Here is a 24,762-nt window from a genome sequence, read left to right as displayed (position 1 = left end):
TAAGAGAGGGCTTACTGGTTGCACCTGGGGGCACTCAGGCGGGTCCTTGGGGAGAGGTTCCCTGGGTGCTGATGGTCTTCGCGTCTTCCGTGCAGGCAGTGCTGGCCTTAGCAGCGTCCTGGACATCAAGACAAGTGGGCGAGCGCACGTTAACCGGGATCGTCCTGGACAGCGGGGACGGGGTCACACACGCTATCCCGGTGGTAAGCAGAGCCCCGTGCTGCCCTCTCTCTAGGCCTCCCCCGCCTGGAGGTGAGGGGCGAAGGGAAGGCAAACCCTTCTGTATTTAAAACACCACTTTAGAACATGTAACCCTACTTAGCAAAGGTAACAAGAGTTTTTAAGCCCAGGTGTGTGAGAAGGAAGACGATGCCCAGTGTCTGTGGTGCTGGCATGTGAAGCTGCGGTGGGAAGCATCTGCAGGCAGGGTGCCAGCAGTTGTTCGGGGTCTCCAGGGGTGCATCCCCAGGAGGGGCCTCCTGGCTTCCGTGCTGAGCTGTCAGCTGGGGTATCCGTAGGTGTGGTTCACGACTGCTCGAGGATGCGTTCTGTGTTCTGTGACAAGCTGTGGATGGCTTTAGTCAGCTCGTGCTTTAGAGAAATTGCTTCTTTTTTTTTTTTTTTTTTTTTTTTTTAAATTTAAGAGCCAAGAAGGGGAGAGTGTTCATTTTGACTTGCAGAGTGCTCTGCAGTGTCACTTTTTGGTTTTAATTTTCAAAATGTTAGAGAAGTGATTCCTAATTCAGTCAAGAGACAATATCTGTATTTTTCTTTCGGTCCAGTGGACTGTTTAAGTGAATTATTTGAAGTTTGCTTTTTTGAAGATGAATCGAAGCTGCCTGCAGGGGGCGCACAGTGGACAGTCGGACCTCCTCCTCTTCATCTTCCTCCTCCTGGCCCCCTGCTCAGAGGCAACCCTGTTACTAGTTATTATATTACAAGCTTGTTTTCTGTGTATACGGGGGTGTGTATGTGTGTGTGTGTGTATGTGTAGCTCCTTTTAAAAATGCAAACTGGGTTTTTTGTTTTTTGTTTAAACCATTTACTTTAATTGAAAAAATAGTCACTGTTTCATTTCAGGAAGTCCATGGAATGATGTACTAATAGGCTACGGCTTTAATTCCTGAAAGGCCAGGAATCACTGCAGTGGAAGGTTGATGTGTCCACAGTCACGGGGGAAAAGCCACATTCCTCCCGCCCTGCACCCCTGCCAGCCGGCGTGCCCTCTGCTGGGTGAAGAGGGACGGGGCAGAGCCTCCTCTGTGCCCAGGCGCCCCTCAGCCAGGCTCTGAACGCTTCCTCCTCTTGTGAGTCAGACAGGCGCTCGTGCCCTTGGAGGGGCAGTGCTGACAGTCTTCTCCCTGAGGTTCTGCCCTCAGAGGTGAGCGCAGGCCGAGGCCCAGGAGGTGCTGGGGGCCCTGCTTCTTTGCCTCCCTCGTGCATCCGATGGAGGAGAAGAAAAGAGAGCAAATTCCACAGTGCACAGGCCCACAGAGAAAGCTGGTGGTCAGTTTTTCATCTGTTTCTTAGTTCTGTTTTTTTCCTGAGCATAAAAATTATATTTGTTGTACAAAATTTGGACAAAATACAGAAATGTGAAGAAGAAAATAAAATGACTCATAAACCAACCCAGAGGACTGCGTTATACTTTTGGTTGTATAGCTTTCTAAGCTCTTTTTTTTAAACACATGTGTACACATTTTAAGCAAAATTGGAATATCATATGTGTGATTTTGTATTCTAATTGTACAGTGTAATCCTATAATTATATTTTGCATATTGGTTTATCCCTAGTATTTTTTTCTTATGGTTAAATATTCTGTGAAAAAATAGTAACCGCATAATAGCCCGTCATGTGGGTATAACTCACTTATTTTCCTGTTGTTGGACTTGTGGGTTGTATTAATATATTTAAATGCTGTGATGAAGCTGATACTTATTTAACACTGGTTGAATGCATTTTAGAAAATGTTATATGTAAGGCATGGATTATAAAAATTGTGAATAGTTTGTGTTTGAGAGAGCTCACGTTCTTAGGAGTTTTGAAGTTGATCTTTATTATTTTAATAATCTGCACATATCTTTTATCCTGATCTTAAAATATTTTATAAATGGCTTGGAAAGGCCACACCTTCTCTTACTTCTAGAAGTAGGTACATCAAAAGAAAACACAAGAGGAATTCAGTGACTTGCTCTTGCAGCTTCACTGGTGACCGTATCTGCTTGTAATCTTTAGAACTGAGCACCCGTGCCAGGGAGTCAGTCACTCCCGGCCTCTGTCTCAGGACTTGTGCACAGAACCAGTGCTTCACGGGGAACTCAGAGTGTCTCTTCTTTACCTGATGAAGCTGGGGTAGTGCTTCTCACTCTGACCTCAGCTCCCCAGAGCAAGCTGGAGGCCCTGAGCCTGGCTTCCACGGTGGCCGGGCCCCCACCCGCAGGGAGGTGGGTGGGGCCCTCGGGCCGAGCTGCGGGGCGCTGGGCTGCAGCTCTCTTCCTGGCCTGGGGCGGGGGCGGCCCAGTCCTCCCAGCAGTGCCTCACGTGGCAGAGTGGTTAGGTGAACCAGCCAGAACCACTGCTAGCAAGCGCTGCTCCTTGTATGGGGAGCGAGACCGTTTACTGCGTCCCGACTACTGCGGCAGACAGGGCTGTGAGCTGGACTCACTCCACTGCGTTAATTCTGTGTTGTAAAGCCCGTTTGCCCCGTGCTGTGGAGGAAGGCGCTGAGGCGGGGACGCGTTAGCAGACGTGTCCTCGGTCACGCAGCCTACAGAGGCGGAACCAGCCCGAGCCCAGGTTGTTAGAATCTGCGTCCTGCCTGCTAACCGAATTGCTGAATACAGGTTGATTTATAGTTGGTGTAACAATTTATAGATAAAACTTTCTCCTTTTTGTTAGAGGAACAAAAAATGATTGATCCCTTGTTCTGACAGGCAGCAGTACTTTTTGGAAATGAACATTTTGTGTGGGTTTCTCTTCACATTCCTGCTGAAAACGACATCTTGGTGGCTTACAGAGCGTCTCAGGTTCTACTAAGGGAATAGCGCCTGCAGTCATTTTAAAAGGCCTCCAGGGCCGAGCTTTGCACTGAGTGTGGGCAGAGTAAATGCTGTGCTGCGGGAGGGGCAGGAGACAGCCTTAGAGTCCAGGGAGCCCTTCCCTCCTGGAGCTGCTCACACGCCTCTGCCTCCTCTCCTTCCCAGGCAGAAGGGTACGTCATCGGAAGCTGCATCAAGCACATCCCCATCGCAGGGAGAGACATTACCTATTTCATTCAGCAGCTGCTGAGGGAGCGGGAGGTGGGGATCCCTCCCGAGCAGTCGCTGGAGACTGCCAAAGCCATCAAGGTAAAAGCCAAAGCCGTCAAGGTAAAAACAGGCGGGCCCGCGGTTTGGGGAGGGAGAGAGAGCAATGGTGTTTGGATGCTTCCCTTGCTGCTGCTCCCCCTCCCTCTCCCCTCCCCCACCCCTCCCTCTTCCTCTCCTGCCTCCCCTCCCTCCCCTTCCCCTCCCTGTGAGTGTGGGTCTGGCGCTGTTGCTGCTGGTGGAGGGTGCAGCTGAGGATGAGCGCGCTGGGGCGCAGAGGTTGAGTGCGCACGCGCACAGCGTTGTGGAGCCTTGTTAGTTGGACCCTTCATTGAGCCGCACGTGGGCGGAAGGTTACGGAAGCAGCTTAAGACTTTCTTTCCAGACTAAAATATATCCCGATTTTCCCTCGTCCTCTCCTTGCCTTTGTTCAGGGAAAGAGATTTGGATCTCTGATCCAGTTCCCTGGGCAGCCGCCCGTCACAGACGTGACCCGGCCCTCCGGGAGGATGTGGGATGGGCAGAGTCCTGAGTGTGATGGTCGGGAGGCTGCCCTCCTGGTCCTCGTGGTGCCGTTTGCTTCACTTGTTGGCTCTCTGGGGTGCAGTTCTGACCCTGACCCTGGAGCTGGACCATTCAGGCCGTGACAGTGTGCTCAACTGTGAAGGTCGGGAGTGAAAGGGCCTCCTTGTGTTCCCCCAGATGAGCTGCACCGACCCTGCTGTTCGTTCTCACTTGACTTCTCCTGTGAGGGGGAGGTCCTGGAAAGCCTGGTTAGAGACTCCTGGGGTCGCTGGTGGGCCCCGGCACACCCCGTCCTTGCAGCGGGAGTCCAGAACTTAGGGCTGACGTGGCCACACTCCATCCAACTTCACGGAGGCGTTCAAGCCAGTTGAGGTACCCTAAGAAACTGACCAGGACTCTGAAGGCGGCTTACTGTTTCTGTCTCCGGTCTGTAGGTGTAAAGTCGTATGGACTCACTCACTCTCTCTCTGTTATCAACGAGCACAGGGTTGTGTACGTTATAATTCAGCACAGTATATCAAGGATGGTATTAGGATCTGTTTCAAGGATTCTAAGAAACTTTAAACTTAACATCATGAAAACACCCTCAGAGGCCCTTCTCGAGTGTGTAGTGAGCACCAGCTCTGTGCCCATAGGAAGCTGACTTTCAGAGTCTGGTGAGTTTCAGGTGCCACGTGCTGCTTTGCCAGGGTTAGCACTCTGGACAGACGATTGACCCAAAGATGCCCAGTCTAGCATCACCAGATACCGAGGAGACACTTAGCACGTGTCAGGCTGGTCTGGTGCCGGGGTCCTCGTGCAGCGGCGTGCAGCTGCTCCGTCCTCCCCGAGTCGGCCTTTTCTTTTATGCACGATCCCTGGTGCCTGATAACGTGCGGTGTCATTGACTTAGGTGTCACGGTTGTTGCTTGCTCCCGACTCTCAGCCAGGGCACGTGCTCCAGAGGGCAGTGGTCTGTGTGTTCACTCGTGCACCCCGTGTGCCTCGGCGCTCGGCGAATAGTGCCATGGAGCGGGCGGCCGTGCTGTGTCGGGCTGCACAGCAGGCTCAGGACCCGCCCGTGGGCCGCGGTAGGCGTGGGGGTGAGATCCGCCGCTCTCCGCGTGGGGCCGCGGCGCGGGTCTGCTGGTCCAGGGTGGAGGGTGGCGTGGGGCCGGGCAGGCGCGTGTGCGGGCCCAAGAGGAATAAGGAGAGAGAGGTGGAGAGAGGATACGTAGACGAGACACCTTTAGACGTCACTTGAGCTGCGGCGCAGCGCAGTGTGGCAGGGTGAGGCTGAGGGCAGAGCCGAGCTGCGGAGGAGGCAGATTCGCAAGTGCAGCGCGTCGTCCCGGGACGTCTGTGGGCTCGCTCGCCTGTCCACACTGGAGCCGTGTGCAGCAGGCGCATCTCGGGGCATTTCACGCTGCGGGTTACTGGGTGCCTGTCGGAGGGCAGATTCTTGTGACATCTCTGTGTGTCTGCAGGAGAAGTACTGTTACATTTGCCCGGATATAGTCAAGGAATTTGCCAAGTATGACGTAGATCCGCGGAAGTGGATCAAGCAGTACACGGGGATCAACGCCGTCAACCAGAGGAGGTTCGTCATAGACGTCGGCTACGAGCGGTTCCTGGGCCCCGAGATTTTCTTTCACCCGGAGGTAGGATGCTGGCTCTTTGAGTGTGCGGGAGTGTGGCGTGCGTGGCGCGATGCTGCCACCTCGCGTGTGTGGAGAGTCCTCAGCGGGGGCTCCTGAGCTGCTCTCAGGCCGCCCGTCAGTGGGGACACTGGGTGCCTGCTGCACCCTCTGCAGCTCTTACAGCCCCTGGGAGGAGTGCCTGCTTGGCTGACTTCCAGCTTGCCCCTGTTTAGACTTGGTTATCTGTTAACAAGAGGTGACGAGTGGTTGGGAAGACGCTTTAAGAGCAGTGGAAGGATAATGGAAATGAAAGTAATCTCATACGAATAGGGAAACTAGTTAATCCCAGGGACCGAATGAAATCTGCCTCTGTATGGCAGTAGGATAACACGTTACCTTTCCATCCCACGTGATGGTTCATCCTGATTCCAGTTTTTAACCGCAGACAGTTGGTCCTGCTGTGTTCCCTGCTGCAAGTTAGTTAAAGCTTCTGTCTGGGGGCTAGCCGTTCCATTAGTCAGATGGGCTTTAGAAATTACAGATATCATCATTTTAACTGCAGTCACAAAGAATTATTATTGCTTTTATGGAAGCGGTAATGAAGAGGCAACATTTCAAGGTTTAAATAAAATGGAAAAATAAAAAATAAAAAAAATAAAATGGATTTTGTTTGTATTTTGGTATATTTTTCTGCCTAATGCAGTTTACATTTCATAGGTAGGTTACATACTGCTGCCTGTTTTCAGATGTGCAGGAAAATGGCTCATAATGTATGCCTTACTGTAATCTAAAAATATTCCTTCATGCCTTTGATATTATTGATTTAAAATAGACATAAAACCAGTGAACAGCTGGTGAGCAACTGGATGTTAGCTTCTTCCCTTTGAATATGTGAAAGCTTTCCTTGATTTTTAAAGCCTATTTCAAATTATTTAATTGAATTATACTTTAGCTTACGGAATGGAGTCTAAGGCTGTTTACGCAGTGATGTGATTGTTACCATATTAATTGCTTCATTTAAAAACAACCCCCCCCACCCCCGCTCTCCCCAGGCTCTGGCCCAGGGGTACAGTGTGATCTGTCACTGACTGTGTTTGTTCCTTGTGTCCTGGCTGATTTTCTCACGACATTAATACTCACAAGTGATGCACTTACTCTACGCTCGCAGTGTTTTCATTACGTGTCACATACGTCATGCACGTGCGTTTTGCACTCTGACAGCAGGGTTCACCGTGTGTCCTAACGCAGGGCTGGTCTGTCTCTGCTACTGTTTGATGTTTTCCCTCCCTGAGCCACACATCATCTCTGGAGGGGACATGTCACCATCACCCCATGCATGGTCACTTGACATACGAACATCTGACATATTCATTCCGACGTGGCGGTTTTAAAGGCATAGTAAATTCTGTATTTGTTAAAGTTACTTTTAAAAAAGTTATTGAGAGAAGTGTGTAATATTTCTTTCATATTTATGTGAAATTCAGTTTGCCAACCCAGACTTCATGGAGTCCATCTCGGACGTGGTTGACGAAGTCATACAGAACTGCCCCATCGACGTTCGCCGCCCACTGTATAAGGTACAGGCTGCCGGGTGAGGCGCGCGGGCGTCACGCCACGGTCGCAGGCCCACATCCTCGGAACAGTAGGTTCTTAGCACCAGTGTGCAGACGTTCCTGCTTCACTCCTGTCTCGTAGGGTTTGTTAAAGGCCAGCATCCTGGGAACATATTTTGTTGGAATGGAGATGACTTAAATGTTTGGAAATAGGACTCAGTTCACCAGAAGTTTTTAATTTAAGTATTCTCATATCTTTATTCTCACCTGGCCAGCTGTATTTTAAATTGGGCAATTTTAACCCTCTGTATTGATTGAAAGATAAAGGGGACTCTTCCCCTCATGGTCTCCATGAATTCACTGGTCTTGCTTCACGCAAATTTAGGTTTGTGCCAAACATGCTGTTGCCAAAAAGAAGTCATAGCCTGAAATGAAGCAGTCAAGTGGAAGATACTCCTGTAATTTTTTTCCAAAATTCTTTGAGTGCAGGGAATTTTGGAACTTGCAATAGGAAAAAGCTAGTCTGTTTAACTGTAAGATAAAAGTAAATACTGCTGACAGCTGGATATTGAGAGCAAAAAGTGGTGCTCAGCTAGCCTTCCTTCCCTTGCAGGTCCCCTCTGCTCGAGTGAGTCACGCTTTCAGCCCTCGGCCTCTGCCCTTTCTTAGCTCCTCAACTCAGGGAGCTGAGTTTAAAGAGGAGGTCGTGAGGGTCAGTGGTGAGGGCTGAATACATTTAGTTTCATCTACACGGCGGAATACTGTGTAGTCTTTAAAAAGAATGAGGTGAATCGTACTATAAATTCAAATGAAAAGACGTCTGTAGTATACATTGTTAGGTGAAAAAGGAAGTTGTAAACTTTACATGTAGTATTATTTCATTTTATTTAAAAATATAGTTTGCATATATATATATATGAAAAGGTTTTGAATGATGTATGCTAAACTCTTAAAATATTTTTGTGGGTGGAAGATGCATAACTTTTACCTTCTCTTCATGTTTTAAAATTGTTTGAAATTTTATAGTTAACAAATGTTATTTTTATTATTGGAAAACATTTTCCTATATAGACAACTTTTTATGGGTGAAAAATTATAATTCTATTTTTATTGTTTCATGTCCTTAATTAAACACCTCTCTCCTCCAACAGAACATGCGAGAAGGGGAAACTAGAGACAGACAGGAGTGTTAAAATTTAGTAAAATACATGCCGTATTCTCCCTACTTCTTAAATCTCACTTAACATTAGCTGTGTCTTCTTGTCCATGAAAGCAAGGAACAGGTGTACACTTGTTAGTCTTCATTTCGTTGTAATGGAAGAGGAACTTCTGCCAGTGATTATAGATTGTTCATGGGGTGATATTTTTCTCAGTAGAAGTTTAGTTCACTTTCAGTAGATTTATAGGAAGTAGAGATGGCCTTGTAGCCTGACCTCCTTGTTTGATAGATGATGACCCTGAGCCCCAGGGATGGGAAAAGGAGGTGAAATGATAGAGGGATCTGGGTCAGATGGAGTAAACTGGTCTTAGACGTTTAAAAATATTATTGAGGTGTAGTTGATGTTCAGTATTATGTAAGTTCCAGGCGTACAGCATAGGGATTTGCAGTTTTTAAAGGCTGTGTTCCATTCCTAATTGTTATAAAATATTGGCTGTATTCCCTGTTTTTGTACAATATATCCTTGTAGCCTATTTTATACATAGTAGTTTGTACCTCTTCACCTCTGTCCCTATCTTGCCCCTCCCACCTTCCCTCTCCCCACTGGTGACCACTAGTTTATTCTCTTTATCTGTGAGTCTACTTCTTTGTTAGATTCACTAGTTTGTTGTACTTTCTAGATTCTACATGTAAGTGAGCTCATACAGTATTGGTCTTTGTCTGATTTGTTTCACTCAGCATAATGCTCTCTGGGTCCATTCATGTTGTTGCAAATGACAACATTTCATTCTTTTTTATGGCTGAGTAGTATTCCCTTGTGTACATGCACCACATCTTCTTTATCCATTCATCTGTTGATGGACACTTATGTTGCTTCCATATCTTGGCGATTGTACATAGTGCTGCTGTGAACATAGGGACGCATGTGTTGTTTTGAATTAAGTGTTTTCATTTTCTTTGGATAAATAGCCAGAAGTGAAATTGCTAGATCATAAGGTAGTTCTATTTTTAGTTTTTTGAGAAACCTTCGTACTGTTTTCCATAGTGATTGTACCAATTTACATTCCCACCAACTGTGTAATAAGGGTTCCCTTTGCTCCACATCCTCACCAACATTTGTTTTTGTGGTATTTTTGATGATGGCCATTCTGACAGGTGTGAGGTGACATCTCATTGTGGTTTTAATTTGCATTTCTCTGATGGCTAACAGTGTCGAGCAACTTTTCGTGTGCCTTTTGGCCATCTGTGTGTCCTCTTTGGAAAAACATCTGTTCCGATCCTCTGTCCCTTTTTTAATTGGGTTTGTTTCTTTTCATGTTGAGTTATATGAGCTGTTTATATACTTTGGATATTAACCCCTTGTCAGTCATATCATTTGCAAGTATTTTCTTCCATTCAGTAGGTTGTCTTTTCATTTTGTTGATGGTTTCCTTTGCTGTGCAAAAGCTTTTAAGTTTAATTAGGTCTCATTTGTTTATTTTTGCTTTTATTTTCTTTGCTTTAGGAGATGGATCCAAAAAAAATATTGCTATGATTTATGTCAGAGTGTGTTCTGCCTATGTTCTCTTCTCGGAGTTTTATGGTATCTGGTCTTACGTTTAGGTCTTTAATCCTTTTTGAGTTGATTTTTGTATGTGGTGTTAGAGAGTGTTCTAATTTCATTCTTCTGTATGAAGCTGTCATGTAGAAAATTGGGTTTTGAGAGGGGTTAAGCGATAGGTAAGATCACAGAGCTGTGAAGTTGGCCGAGTTGGATTTTGAATCCATTTCCCAAATATTTGAAAACTCATGCTTTTCCCACCACGTCACCCTGAAGATTACGTAAAATGCGGAAGGCAGGTGAATCCCCCAGGCGGGAAACGCTGTCCCGACCACGTCACCCCCAGGAAGGTTCTCCCCTGAGGCGCTGGAGGATTTTCCACTTGCCAGCCGCGGGGGGGCGGGGCCTTGGCCCAGTTGCTGCAGCCTTGCCAGCGGTTTAGGATCCAGGCGGGGCTGATGGGGCGGGGATGGGGGGGTGGGCCGTGTGGCTCTCCTTTGTCAGGCTCTGTACCGCGTGGGGAAGGAGGGCCACAGTTGCCCCCCCCCACCGCGCTGCTGCCCAGCGGGCGAGAAGCTAACCTTGACGCCTTGGTGCCCGAGCACACGTGCACTTGTGCGCTCATGGACTGTCCCCTGCGGGCGGCTCCCCTGGAGCGCCACCCCGGGGGTCAGCTTGTGGGGGGAGCCGGCCGGCAGGCACCTGGCTCCCGTCCGCGGCCCGTCACGGCCACGCGGCCCAGCCACACCGCCAGCCCTGGCTGGGGAGGGCGAGGACCGTCTGCCGCACCCCCGCCACGGCCACCGTGAAAAGGGACTTGTTTCCAGCACAGAGGGCTTGCTGAGTGAATAGAAGTGCAATATTGAGGCCTGAAAACGCCCTTTCTTGCGTGTTTAACTGCCAGGTAATAATGGCTGTCGTGGTGCTTTTCCCCACCGTGGTTTTAGACCAGGGGTTGGCCAGCTCTTTCTGCAGAGGGTTACAATGTAAGTATTTTCGACTTTGCCAGAGCAGCCCCGACAGCACACACATGACCAGGACGGGCTGTGTTCTTAAGAACTTTGTTTATGAAAACAGGTGCTGGAGATGTAGGCGAAATTCCTTACGAAAGCCCGATTCTCACGCTTTCCCGACCAGGCCTCACTCAGGCTGTGTGTCCACATGCGGCCGCGTTCACTGACCTCAGCCAGTGCTGCTGTGGGGAAAGGCTCCCTCACCCCAGGGACCTGTGGCCCCCGCTGGCCACTGCTCTGCCCCCTCGTCTCCGGAGGCTGTCACCCCGTGTTAGGGGCTCTTGGGCAGCATGTCAGGTGGGGCGGCCTTGGTCTTCAGATTCACTCTGTACTTTTGGTCCCACTTTCCTGACTCCTCCTCCTCTTCCTCCTGAGTTTAGCAGTGAGCTTGCCGTGGAAAGAACCTTCCACTGTGACGTCTGTGTTCATGAAATGCACGGACGTACAGCTTGTGGGATTTTAAAAGTAGTTCTAAGGCACTCTTCTGGTTAGAGACACGCCGCATACAGGTGCTTCTGCAGAGCCCACGGGCATCTTGCTCTGGAGAGCTGAGTGCCCACCTGTCTTTAGGTGGCGTGTCTTTCCTCTCCAGTCTCACTGTTACTGTGTCATTCCCTTCCCTGTGACCCATGTTCCTTCCTGCCTGCTGGGCCCGCTCTTGTCAGTGCCCCAGGCATCTGCCACGGGGCTTAAAAGTACTCAGGCAACCGCTGAAGATGTAGGAAGCAGGCGTGGACGCAGAACCTCGTGCCTGCCAGGGTGAGGCTCCCCATCTGCTGAGCTCTGTGGATTACCTGCATGGCCGAGATGCCCCTCCAGGAGGCTGGCCTCCTCATTTCTGCCTCCGTGCACGTCCCCCCAGCCGTGCACAGTGCCCATGGCCTCGTGTGGGCAGCCGTGGCGGCTGAGTCGGGAGGAGGGGAGCCCCACAGACCCCACAGGAAGGGTTCTGAGGCTGCTCTTTGGTGCCCTGCCATGCAGCTTCAGAGGAAGGTGCCTCCCCTTGCCTCACCTGCTCCCAGAGGCGCTGCCTGGACCATTCGGGCTGGGACTTCTTATGCTTCCAGGCCCAGTGGCGGGAGCCGTGGGTGGGGTCTCTGCGGTGAGGTGAGCAGGAGGAGGCTCTCTGTAGCCTTGCTGCAAACCCCTGAGATCTTTCTGGCCCCCAAGTTCACACCTTGCTCAGGCAAGTAGACAAGGAAAGGAAGCTGATGGAGAATTCAATGTGGCTTTGAAATTTTACTTCAGAAAAGCAAAACAATTTTTTTTTGGACAAACGGAGTCATAATCTAATTTTTATTTCAGTCTGGCCTGTAGGTAAGAAGGGTATTTACATGCCTCCTTTTTCTGGTCACTCTCTAAGTGTGATGGAGGTTGGGTCTGGAGGGACTGGTGTGTGAGAGCCGAGTCGTGGAGGCCTGTGGTTTCCCCACGAGGCTGAGTCATTGCAGGCAGCAGGTGCTGCTTGAAACAAGATGTTTTCAGCCCTGCCTGTCCGTGGTCACCCCAGGAGCATTAAAACATATAGACGTCTGGGTCCCACCCCCAGAGATTCTGGCATAATTGTTCTGGGCACCTGGATTTTAAAAGCGTGCCAGATGATTTTAATGTGCAGCTAAATTGAGAACCATTGTTAGCAACTAGTCCACTCTGGGGTTCGTCCGGGCTTAGTAACTTTTATGTTTTACTTGAAGGCAAAGCCAGTTTTGCGTTGCTTTGTGATGCACCTGGGTCTCTACTAAATACAAGACACTATTGTTGTTAAATTAGAGGATTTAAGTACATATGAGAGATGGTTCTTGTCTTCAAGAGCTTTTAAAAAAGCTAAAAATAGTACTGACGTGGTTCTCATGGGAACCACCACAAGCTAAGTGTCATTAATTGAGATGTTATGGAAATTGAGAGGGACAGATTGCATTTGACGAGAGGGGCTCAAGAAAGGAGAAGGTGGTATTGAGCTGAGTCCGAGGGCTCGGCCCACAGAGATGAGGTGGGGCTGCACGCCAGGGGGAGGGCACTTGGCATAGGCGGGGGCGCAGGGCGGAGGGTGCGGAAATCGGCCTCTGTGCGCGCCCAAGGGGGTCTTGAAGGCCGTGGGAACAAGTCCGGGAGGGGGTGGGCTAGCGATCAGACACTTCTAGACCTGCTTTAGCAGTGGGCTGGGAGCTGTCACACCCCTTGTTCATTATGTTTGCCAGGCCAAGTGGCTGCATCTTGATACAGTTCAGGGAATGATTTTTCCGTAACAGATTGCTTGAATGGAGTTGTGTATGTATCATTATGTTAATACCTTTTACGTCAGGGAAGCTGTTGCACAGTGAGTGAGTTATATGCGTGTTTTTATTCTTAATGTTGCACGAGTTAAAATAGATTTGATACTTGAGAGAGAAAAATATACATTTTAAGATAGTGGTTTGTTCAACCCTTTTCACAACGGGCCTTTTACTCAGGTGAGATCCTAGTGCAGTCTGACGCCGAGCGGGCAGGGCGGGGCAGGGGCAGAGCGGGCTCGGGGCTCGCTGGCCGGCCCCACTCCGCACTCACGCCCGAGCTTCGCTGGTGCCCACTGCGCAGGCGTCCAGAGACAGCAGGTCCGTGGGTCCCTGGGGAGGGAGGGGGTGCTCCCGGCTGGGCACTGACCTGCCAGGGGGAGAGGGCCTTCCAGGGGCTTATGGTCATGAGAGAGTGAGGAGGGGGCTGGTGGTGATGTCCCACTGTGTTGACAACATTGAACAGACGTGCCCTGAGCCCCCGAGCGAGGCCCGATCTCGTGTGGGCACCGGGACAGACCCCGACGAGAGTGTGTCGGGCCTTGAGCCTGACGCCTCCTGCTCAGGGAACGCCTCGTTCTTGCTCCTGGTGCCTTCAGCTCCCCGGATGAGGCCCTGTCCGTCTTAGGGAGGATACTCCTTTCTTAGGGTTGACCACATCTACGGAGTACCTTCACAGCAACAGCTAGATTGCCGTGTGAGTAAATCATCGATACTGTAGCCAGGCCAAGCTGACACACACAATTAACTATCCAAGAAGCCAGGAAGGACTCGTCGAAGGAAGAAGAGAAAGAAAACTCTGGCAGCCAGGGGAGAGAGCTGTCATCAACCGTGTCAGGTGACGCTGAGAGGTCACCCAGGACGAGGTGTGACCCCTGGGTTCTCAGTGAGGATGTGAGCAGAGGCCAGGGTGCAGCAGCTGAGGAAGAAGAGGAGTCACGGGGTTAGGGGGAGGGGAGAATGTAGGTAATTCTCGTAAGACATTTGTTATCCGTTATCATCACATCCCCTATGGTCAGGCAGCTGTTTCAGGCAGGCCCTGGAGTTCGTGAATTTCCTCTAGGACAGGGTGGGGCATCCTACAGCCACATTTGAGGAATAGGTTTGTTCAAACTTTGCTGGGATTGCAGTCTTTGGGTTCTGTTTGAGAGTAAAAATAGCTCTTGTCCCTAAAGAGGGACAGCCTTTCAAAAATACAATATGGGGGGGTTGCCAGGAGCTTCTGACAGAGTTGTCACCTTAACCTGTAGTGAGTGGTTGGGGTGGAGACCTTGCCGTGAGCATCTTTCTCTGTGCCTCTGAGTAACGGAGGAGGTTGGTTCAAGTACACAGGACGGTGGGCAGGGGGCACTGCGTGTGCGTCAAACTGGATTAAGAGTAAGAATAGAGCCTCTAGCACAAAACGTGCTTACTGATACAGGAACAGGAGTTTTTGTTATTTTTAATACCATGTAAGGTTTGAATGAACTTACTATTAATATAGCCTTTGTCTTTCTGACGTAAATGTCAGGTGACTCACAGGCCGTGTAGTGTGTGATGGTGTGTGCTAGGATATTCTTTACTGGCATAAAGACGGGGCCTTTCCTTTCGTAGAGGTAATTTACGATTGAAGCTTTTATTTGACATCATGGAATAGACATTTATGCAGCAAAGTAAGGTACGATCTGTTGAAAGATCCCGTCCACACAGTGGTCTATGTAAGCAGATGGCCCAGCTGTGAGGGAACGGTGTGCTGTGCAAAGTGGGGTCTGTGGCCTTTCAGCAGGCCTGGGGACGGCACTGTAAAAACACAGTCTTAGTGTAGGAAGCCTAGACTCTACAGGTGAGCAAAGATGATTATTTCCAGCTTAAAATGCATTTGGAAACTTTGAGAAGTACCAAAATCTTAAAAAAAAAACCCAGTAATCACTACTTACCAGTTATTACTTTGACTCTTTCTCTTTTGTTTTTTGAAATATAAATAGGTAGATAAATATATCATGCTATATTTATATTTTGTATCCCTTGTATGAACTTAGCATTGTGTTGTGAACATTTTCTTAGGTATTTAACATTTTTAAAAAACATTATTTTTTATGGGATCTAATGCTCCACCCTACGTCTGTTTCAGTGTCCAGATCTTTTCCTATATTTAGGTTTTTGGTATTTTTCTAGCTTAGGTCAAGCTTTCTTTCTCTCCCAGGACACACATGGTGGTGTGTAACCAGTGATGTTTTTTGAGTGGGGGGGGCTCTGGTCCAAGAACTTGCTGCCCAGAGCGGGGCAGACACGCTTTCTGGCTGAAACGCTCACCTGGGTCCGCAGCTTTGAGCGCTTCTGGATTTCCAGCCAGAATCCCAAGCGGGCTGGCGGGAGGGATCACCCTGGGTGCTTCGAGTGTCTTCCCAGAGGACGGCTGACTGCGAGAACTTGCACCCCGGAAACTTACCCAGTGCTCTTGTTCTGTGTGATGAAGAATCACTTGGTCTTTATCTAAATTGCCTTTGGAGTGAATCACGTTGAATTTTGGCTTTTGTTGTAAGTTTCTTGGGAAGTGTTGTTTCTGTGTTGTAATACGTAAGAGTGTAGGCTCCGGAGCTGGACGGCGGGTTTCCTGTCGCCTGAGCCTGTCGCCAGCGTGGCTCCTGTGCAGTGACAGCCCAGGCTGTCTGAGCCTCTGCTGGTCCTGGAGCACGAGGCCTGATGCGTTGCTGTCCCGCGGATTCCTGTGAGGCTTCGCCCCGAGAACGCTTGCACAGGACAAGTGCTCGCTGTGCAGGCAGTACTGTGTGAATACTATTCGTATTATTTTATCACGTTCCTAAATCCCCTGGCCACGAGCACGGGCTTTGGAGTCCCATCTGCAGCTTAGCCAGCTGTGTGGCTTTGGGCCGAACTGTGGCCCTTACTCTTGCTCTTAAAATGGTATGACGCCTGCTTCATAATGTTGTGTGAGGCTTAATGGGACAGTGGATACCAGTGTCCTAACTGGTACCTGCGAAGCGTGTTGTTATTACTGTTCATGGTGAGACAGCCCAGCAATTTGAAATGACAGAGTATCCGTTTAGCATAGGTTTAGTTCAGAGGAAATGCTACACTGTTATTTAATTTTATTCCAATAAAGTAGTTGCTGAAATATGCATTTTTCTTATTTGAATTGATTCAGTTAAGGGAAGGGAGGAATTCTGTAATTCAGTGAATCAATAATCAGACTTGATAAGACTTTCAGCAGATTAGTGCATCTTGAGTTTTTACTTCTTGTTGTGAGAGCCTACTGAAGACTCTGCATGATGACAGCACAGGGGAGAGAGGTCCTCCTCAGCCGAAGTTGGTTCTGGAAGGTCCGGGGCAGAGGCGGAGGCGCGAGCGGGTGGAGGACAGGGGGCTGAGGCCAGAGGCCTCAGTGCAGACGCGGGCAGAGCAGGGTCCAGTGATTGTTTATTCAGTGAGCAGTGGATTCTGTTGACCCTCCCCCCCTTTTTTTTAGACATGTAAACCCATCCCTCGCTCCCGGTTGTGCTAGAAGAGTTAGTGGTGCAGGCTGGCGCCGGGCGGAGGTGCCCGTCCCGGGGTAAGTACAGGGCAGCTGTGGAATTGCTCAGTGAGCAGCCTGTGCAGTGGTGCAGGGCCTGCTGAGCTCTCAGCAGGGCTTCAGCTTCTGCCCCGGAGCTGAGAAGCCGCTGGGGTTGGGCGTTGCGCGCACGGGAGCCGTGGGGTGACCAGTGTTGTCGTTGTGGTAATGGAGGCGCTAGATTGGGGGTCAGCTGTGGAAGGTGGTGTCAGGGATCCGGGGGGCGGTCGTGGAGGGCGTGTCCCGCGTGTCCGCCCCGCTCCTCCTCGCGGCCGCTTCACAGACACCCGCCCCAGGGCCCTGCACCGGCACTGCTGCCCGGGCCGCTCTTCCAGGTGTCTCCCTTCCAGGCCTCCCCTCACCTCCGCGTCCTGGCTGGGCTCTCTTCCAGCTCGGCCTCCCTCACGTGCATCCCCTCCCTGCTCCAGGCTTCCTTCCACCTGCCAGCGCCGCTGGTGTCTGTGGTCTGCGTCTCCTCCTCACTAGGTCAGATTCAGTGTCTAGAGCAGCGCCTAGCACGTGGCCAGCCCTGAGGACGTGGCCAAGTGGATGCACCAGTGTGCGGAGTGCGTTGTGAGCCCGGAGGTGGTGCCCGGCAGCTCACACTCAGGGCTGGGGGTGAGGTGCGGCTAGATCCGGAGGCAGGGTGGCCAGCTCCTCGCAGGCACAGGAACGTCCCGTGGAAAGTGCAGCCTTCCTGGGGATGGGGGGTGGGGGGTGGGAATACAGACTGGACTGATATTGGAAGGGCTAAGACTAGAATCTTAGTGGAAATGTTGCAGAAATTGGTCTGTGGAGAAACCAAGCACCACACGTGGAAGGTTGGAGAACTCAGGTTTATTAAGCTGGCAGCCCCAAAAGAACTAATGCTCCGAAGTTCTGGGCCCGAGCTCAGGGTGAGCTTTACTTTTATAGGGGTCAGTGCACATGGTTACAGTTAGCATTGGTAGATTGGTTACTTGGTTTACAGAGCTCTGAAGTTTCCAAACAGAAACTTACAAGAGCAGGTGCAGAGCATTTCATATTTAGCAAAACATCCTATGGTTACATTTGATTGCTAGGTCATCCTGTTTTTGTTTTTCTTATTTGGCAGCAGCAAGCATATTTTACAAAAGCAGAATGAGCATGGAGTTATTTTTATCTGAGTGCAAGTTTCTAATTTTCCTCTTGAAAATAAGTATTTCAAAAGGTAGACTCAGTAAATATTTGTTAAGCTGTTACAATAAACGTTTAGTTAAAACTCTTATTTTAAGAGTTCATGTTGGCCTGTGCTTTACAAACACTGAAATAAGGTGGTGGTATGTACTATTTTTTCATTACTTGGAAAACAATATTAGCCGAGTAGCACATTAAAAATGCTTCCTCTGAGCTAGGGCTTCTGCTGAGAGCTTTCTGTAGACGGGTCTTGTGATGTCTGCCTGGGGAGGCTGTTTCTTTTCTGTAACTAAGGGTTTGAATACAATATTAAAATTGTATTTTATTTAAAGACCTCCTTTAGAAGAATATTTTCTGTGTGGAAATTGATTAAGAATACTGTTAGGCTAAATGTTCATATTTCTGAGGAACAGAATCATTAAAATAACACTTGCTTTCCTTTGAAAAGAGATGGAAGAAATTCATTTATTGGTAATTTTACTTATTTCTCTGTTTTCGTTTGTTTTCACCACTGAAAGTGGAACAAGTGTAGATAATAATACACGAAACCAACGTGCCTGTGAGGCAGATTTAAACTCTCAGGGTAGCTGAACACTCACGGGGGTTAAAAATAGTAAGTTTTGATGCTCATAAAACACTAGTTCGAAAACCAGCCTTGTTCCCATGAAGCCAGCCAGTGACCGCTGGGGAAGGGACGCGGCCCCCAGGGAATCACCCGGGTTCCTCTTCCCGTCGGGAGCCCAGCCGAGCGTCTCATCTCGTCTCCCCGAGGGCACTGGGCAGCCTCCTGTCGAGGGCTTCGGGCGGCTCTGCTGTGGTTCCTTCTGCATTATTTCCGTGTGTTTGGCTCAGGGGTGGTGTGCTGATGGGGTGGGGGGCCGGGAGGCTGCCTTGGGGTGGTGACTTGCCCAGGATTAGGTGGGAGCCAGCACCCTCCCCCGTCTCTCTGCGTGTGCTCCGGGGCCCTGGGCAGGGTTTCTTGGTTTGGGCCTGTGGGGTGGCCTGGCCCCCAGGAGGGGTGTAGCCGTGCTCCTGCGTTGCCACCCGATGCCAGGAGCCCCAGGGCCCCGCTCCCGACAGTCAGAAGCTCCTCCAGACGTTGCTGAAACCCCACCCAGGACGGGCACAGGGAGGAGCAGGAGGACAGGAGCAGGGCTCAGGGACTGACTGAAAATGCTGAGTTGTCCTTGTTTGTAGTTCCTGAATCCCTGCGGCAGGGAGCTGGTGCTGGAGCCTGCTTTTAGGAAAGACCTGGATCGTTTTGCCTTTTTTCCCTTGTCCGCAGCAGCTATTAGGAGTTAGATGTTTAAGATGTTGAGATAAAATGGGACGATTTGGCTCTGCGCTGACTTCTGCATGCAGGTGGAGACAGCAGAGGGTAGCGCCTGAGACTCTGTGCTGCCGCCTGGACGTGAATGTGGGCCCTTCCTGGCAGAGTCTGGGCCCACCTGTCTGTCGCCTCTTCATTGAGGCCTCAGTTCAGAGGAGCCCTTCCTCCATCACTTTCTGCTACATTGCCCTGTTTTTAAAAATGCAGCTTTGAGATATAATTTACATTATGAATAAGTTAAGTGTACAGTTTGAAGAGATTTGACACGTTTGTACACCCAGGTAATCAGCACCCCAGTTCAGGTGCAGAACAGAACCATCACCTGCGAAGGGCCCCGTCCTCGCCCCTGGAGCTCTTCCCTGTCCCCAGCCCCAGCCCCGGGGGCCCTGGCCTGCTCGCTGCCCACAGGGGAGCTGTGGCTGGACTCAGGCCGCCTGTTTTCTGTCTCTGGCTCCTTCTCGGTTCTGCCCTTGAGCTGCAGGTGACGTAGTTTGTTCCTCTCCCGGGTGAGCAGTGTCCGACATGTGGATTCAGCACAGTGTGTCCACTGATGGGAACTCAGGTTGTCTCTGGTTTTGGGCTGTAAACATTTGGGTGCAGTCTGTGTGGATTTATGTTTTATTTACCTTGGTTAAAAATACTTGAGGTGTGCAGTTGCTTTGTCATATGATAAGTGTATGTCTGACTTTATAAAAACCACTGAACTTTTCCCAAAGTGGTTGTATCATTAACATTTCCACCAATGATGTACAAGAGTTTCATTTGTTCGTATTTTAACCTAAAGTTGGTGTGTAATGGATTTAATTTGTATGATCCTGATTATATGCTGTTGACGCTCTTTTCATGTACTTACTGTCATTTGTGTATCTTCTTTTGTGAAATGCCTGTTTGAATCTTTTGCCCATTTTTTAATTGGCTTGTTTATATTATTATTGAGTTTTAGGAGTTCTTTTTATATTCTGGATATGTCCTTTGTTAGATATATGTATTGCAAATATTTTTTCCTAGTCTGTGGCTTGTCTTTTCATTTTCTTAGTGGCACCTTTTGAAGAACAGAAGTTTTCATTTTATAAAGTCCAGTTTATCAGTTTTTATTTTTTATGGTTCATGCTTTTTATGTCCGATCAAAGACATCTTTGCCTACATCACAGTCATGCAGACTTTAAGAAAATATGTTCTTCTAGAAGATCTGTAAGTTTTAGCCCTTATTTAATCTGTGATCCATATTGAGTTAAATTGTGTGTGTGAAGTAAGGTAGTAGGTAAATGTTCATTTCCCCTCCGTGGATATTAATTATTCAGTGTCGCTTGTTGAATAAGACTATCCTTCTCCTATTGAGGTGCCTTGGCAACTTTGTCTAAAATCGTTTGACCACGTTTACACAGCATGGTTTTTACTGTTGTGTGAATGAATGAAAAAATGAATCTTATATGTTATGCCTTTGAAAGCAACTCAAGATCTTGTGTGCTTCTGAAGTGTCCTAATGAACATTTGTTTTTGTCCTCTGGTGAATTAATTTTTAAATTAAACAATCCATTGCAGAGATATGACAAGAAATTGCAATAACTGACCCAAGACTGTATCCTGGACTGGAGGGAAAAATGCTAGAAAGAGTGTTGATAGAGCAGGTGACAGAATTGGAGTAGCAGTGATGGATTAAAGTTTTTGTATTGACATAGGTTATGAAGTTGAGAATTGTACTGCGAGGCTTATTCTAAGATACGATGCCCAAAATATCAAGAGTGCTTTTAAGTTGTGATTCTTAGTAGCAAACAGATACGCAGTTTATGTGAAGATGTTAGCAGGTGAAGAGAAGGTTCAAGGAGATGGGGATCAGAATGCCCTTGTTTTACTCTATGAAGATGGACATCTGACCTGTCTGGGACCTGGTCCTGGCGCTCTCAGCTCCCGGCCGTGTCTAGGGGGAGCGTCAGTGAGCAGGGGTGACCTCTGGGTGCAGCGTGGGTTGGTGGCCCATTGACTCTGATGGGAACCGAACCATCTCCCGTTGTTTCTGAGAGATTTCTCCAGAGGTTCCCTGGGTGCAGCAGTGATTATTCCTGGTGTTGGTCTTGGGGGAGGGTGTTGTCTGAAACATCTAGATTTGCAATTTGTCAAGAGAAAGCAGAGGGCTGTGTGGGCAGGGGTGTTGGTAAAAGTTGGCCCCTTGAGAAATGGGACAGGCAGCGTGTTTCCACTTGGTTATAACTGAGGAAGAGCACCAAGAGAAAGAATTTGTGACACAGGAAAAAAAATACCATGTATACTTTCTTGATAGCATTAACTTTGCTTCAGTGATTGTCTTTTCGTATAGGTTGAACTGCGTTACTCAGACAAGCAGTTGGGCTTGTGTGGGGGGGTGTTGTGGGTGGGTTAGTAGGCAGCCTGGGTGGGTGATTTCATGCAAGGAAACCTCTGCTTTGTGTCTTTTAGAATGTCGTTCTTTCAGGAGGCTCCACGATGTTCAGGGACTTTGGACGTCGCCTGCAGAGAGACTTGAAAAGGGTGGTGGACGCCAGGCTGAAACTCAGTGAGGAGCTCAGCGGTGGCAGAATAAAGGTGGGGCTTCTGGGCGGCTGCCCTGCTCCCTCCCCAGCACAGAGCCCGCCGCCGTGCGGAGTAAACACGCTGGAACCACTTTCTTAGCCACACCGTGAGGTTACATCAGAGGTTTGTTGCCTGTTCTCCCTCCAGGTGTGCGGTTGGGGTTGACCGACACCTCTGCATGTAGCCGCACAACTTTACACTCCCCCGGCCCACACATGCCAGCAGCTTCTGTTGTGTTTAAAAGAGCCGGCGTGTCGTGTGATGACCAGTATCCCAAGGAGGTTGATCGGTTTACAGTGAGGAACACCCTTTGGAAACATTCTCATTAAACTCAAATAACTAGCCTGAGCAGGGCGTTACACTGTGTTCCTCCAGGATGGTAATTCTTAATGAGCTGGTGAATTTACTCAGGCTTCTAAGCAAGGTTGGGCTTTGGTGTGGGGTGAATGGGGGCCAACCTGTGTATCCTCACCTGGTGGGATCACACCTTCGGCAAAATGTAATTCTTATAGTATTTTTGGGACACTTAGTGTTGTTTGGAATTATCTCTAAATGCTAAAACACCTAATTTGTTTAGTTAAATAAGAAATCAGTTGGGTTAGTCGCTTGGATTTTTTACTTTTTAAAATGCCTTTAGATAGGGGTAACCTGCCCTTGACTTGTGTGCTTTTTTTCTCTGCACTGTCTGGGGCTGGGGGCTGGGGGATGGGAGATGGGGGCTGGGGCTGGAGGATGGGGGATGGGAGATGAGGGGGTGGGGGATGGGAGATGAGGGGGTGGGGGATGGGAGATGGGGGCTGGGGCTGGGCTCAGGTGGATTTGGCAGCAGGAGCGGCTGAGAACCTTCCTTTCAGGGCGGAGTGTGGCTGATGCTTGAACATGAGGGCAGGGCCTGAGGGGTGGGAGGAGGCTCTCGAGTGGATGCATGCGTGCGTGCGTGCGTGCGTGCGTGCGTGCCTGCCTGCCTGCCTGCCTGCCTGCCTGCGTGCGTGCGTCTGCACAGGTGAGTCAGCACAGGTGAGTCAGCACACATCCCTTCCCCTTGCAGCCCAAGCCTGTGGAGGTCCAGGTGATAACGCACCACATGCAGCGCTACGCGGTGTGGTTCGGAGGCTCGATGCTGGCCTCCACGGTGAGTCCCTTTCTAGACTGTGCTGTCTTTTCATCTCCGTGCTCCCTGTTGAGTTTGAATAAATACGTCTTGGGAGGTTAAGTTATGTGTGTTTTAATTGTGTGTGGCTCTAAACAGTTGCACATTTAATGCTGAGATAGAAGAATTACTCTCATGAGCATGTAAATTGCACAGCTGATCCGTGAGCATCCTTGCCAAGTAGGGGCACAGATAACATGGATGAGTGAGTCCAAAAATAACCTAAGACATCTCGCATTAATCATTAATTCCAGTGACTTTCCTGAGGAATTACTACTTCTTCTCCTCAAATTTGGGACTAGCTAACGAATGGCTGATTTAGGGCGAGCACGTAATTTTTCCTTAAGTAGAAGCTGAATAAGTTTTGAAAGAAAGAAATAAGCTCCCATTCAGTAGTTCAGGCTCTCAAAGAGGTCAAACTCTCTGTGACAGAGGTCGTTGGGGAGAGGTTGGAGGTTTAGGTTAAGGAGAGCTTCTCATTTCCTTCGTCGTTTATTTACTTTTATTTCCTTTCTGGAATATCGACGTGTTCCTTGGGATGGTTGTGTCTTGCAGCCGGAGTTCTTCCAGGTGTGCCACACCAAGAAGGACTACGAGGAGTACGGCCCCAGCATCTGCCGCCACAACCCCGTCTTTGGGGTCATGTCTTAGTGGCGGCTCTGGCAGCGCCCTCCCAGTGGTGTCGCAAGTGTCCTTCAGACCCGGAGAAGACGGCTCCTGTACATATAGTGCGCGGGCCGTGGTGTCCAGTGCATGCGGCGCCGCCCGGGCGGCTCAGCAAAGCCATCTCCGTGCCCTGCCCCGCGCCCGCCTCCCCCCGCCGCCCCTGCCCCCGTGCTCTCCTCCTCACCCGAGCTTCTAGTCCACAGACCCAGTTCCGGAGGAATTGAGCTGCGATGCTAAGAATTGTTAGGGAAAACCCTAGAACGTGGCGCAAAATAGCTCCCCCCAGGACAGAGTAGGGCTGTAAACCCTTTTCCTCCCAGACTATTTTTGTAAATAAAATGTTATAAACTTGAAATACAAATTGATGTTTATATTTCCTATCATTTTGTATTTTATGGTGTGTGGTAACTGGCTGATTCTGAGCACGGGTAGATATCGGTGTCATGGAGTGTTGTCATAAAACGTTTCTGTGAGGCATGTTCCGTAGGCAAACAAAATAAAACAGCAAACTTTTGGCCACATATTTGCTAGAAAATGATTACACTTGAAGCACTGAACAGTGTTGTTTGAGAATTGTTACAGACAGGGCATCTTTTCATTTTCTCGTGTGAACTTTCTGGAACTGTTTTATAGAAGATGCGGGTTTGCTGTTGGTGAGCGCTGGATGAAATGCTACTTTGCATCATTGTAATAAAAGCAGTTCGACTCTTTGTAAAGACTTCCTGTTGTACTGTGGTGCTCTTTTGATTTCCCCCTTCGTGCCTGAACTTCTTTCAAAGAACATAGAAATTGGTTTCACAGCAGTGGAGGCTTTGATGATTAACACCACATTTTGGGGAGGAAGTTTCTGAAAATGTGCACTGCCTGTCCTGCGGTGACCACTCCGTCACTGGAGGTCGTGTGGATGCATCTGTGAGAGTGGGGGGGGTGGGGTGATGCGGGGGGAGGCACTCCTAGTGGTTTCCACCGTCCCTTCCTGGGAATTCAGAATTCATGGCTTTACGCTTTGAGTAACTGACATCTGCCGAGTAGATTGCTGGCTTGAAGGTTATTTGCTAAATTAAGAGATTTAGTTTTACCCAATTCTTCATGTAATACTTATGATACTTTTTAAGCTGTTATTTATGGTATTTCTTCTAGGTCAGGAAGTATGTTTTATTCTCTGAAAGTGTGCCTTTGTAAAGAAACATTTGGTTTTATTCTTTAAGGTTAAGAAGACGTTTGGGATGATAAAGGAATCTTTCCGCTCAGTGTGGTGGAACCCGGGCTTCCCGGCCGTCGGCGGTCCCTGCCACCTGCTCCTGGTGGTTAGCGACCCCAGTCCCCCGTGGAGACTCTCAGGCCACTTGGCTCTTCCTTTGTCCGAACAGACAGTTTCT

At 49.2% G+C, this 24,762-nt stretch overlaps 1 protein-coding gene across 15 annotated transcripts in view; it reads left to right on the top strand.

The window, feature by feature from the left end:
* ACTR3B (actin related protein 3B) overlaps positions 1 to 24,096 on the top strand; it is a 70,280-nt gene extending 46,184 nt beyond the window's left edge. For 13 of the 15 annotated variants that reach the window (XM_057731904.1, XM_057731891.1, XM_057731895.1 and 10 more), the window contains 7 exons: positions 96 to 203; positions 3,205 to 3,348; positions 5,298 to 5,471; positions 6,935 to 7,027; positions 21,454 to 21,579; positions 22,616 to 22,699; positions 23,273 to 24,096. In XM_057731904.1, the coding sequence (XP_057587887.1) occupies positions 96 to 203; positions 3,205 to 3,348; positions 5,298 to 5,471; positions 6,935 to 7,027; positions 21,454 to 21,579; positions 22,616 to 22,699; positions 23,273 to 23,368 (825 nt within the window). In that variant the 3' untranslated portion in view covers positions 23,369 to 24,096. Of the gene's footprint in view, positions 1 to 95; positions 204 to 3,204; positions 3,349 to 5,297; positions 5,472 to 6,934; positions 7,028 to 21,453; positions 21,580 to 21,714; positions 22,244 to 22,615; positions 22,700 to 23,272 lie in introns of those variants that run through there. The other 2 variants (XM_057731893.1, XM_057731894.1) reach the window with 2 other exon arrangements.
* The last annotated feature ends 666 nt before the right edge of the window (positions 24,097 to 24,762 follow it).

This window comes from Hippopotamus amphibius, chromosome 4, assembly GCF_030028045.1.
Source record: "Hippopotamus amphibius kiboko isolate mHipAmp2 chromosome 4, mHipAmp2.hap2, whole genome shotgun sequence".
NCBI classification, from domain to species: domain Eukaryota; kingdom Metazoa; phylum Chordata; class Mammalia; order Artiodactyla; family Hippopotamidae; genus Hippopotamus; species Hippopotamus amphibius.
The sequence above is the reverse complement of the archived record's forward strand: the minus strand, read 5'-3'. Positions and strand labels throughout refer to the sequence as shown.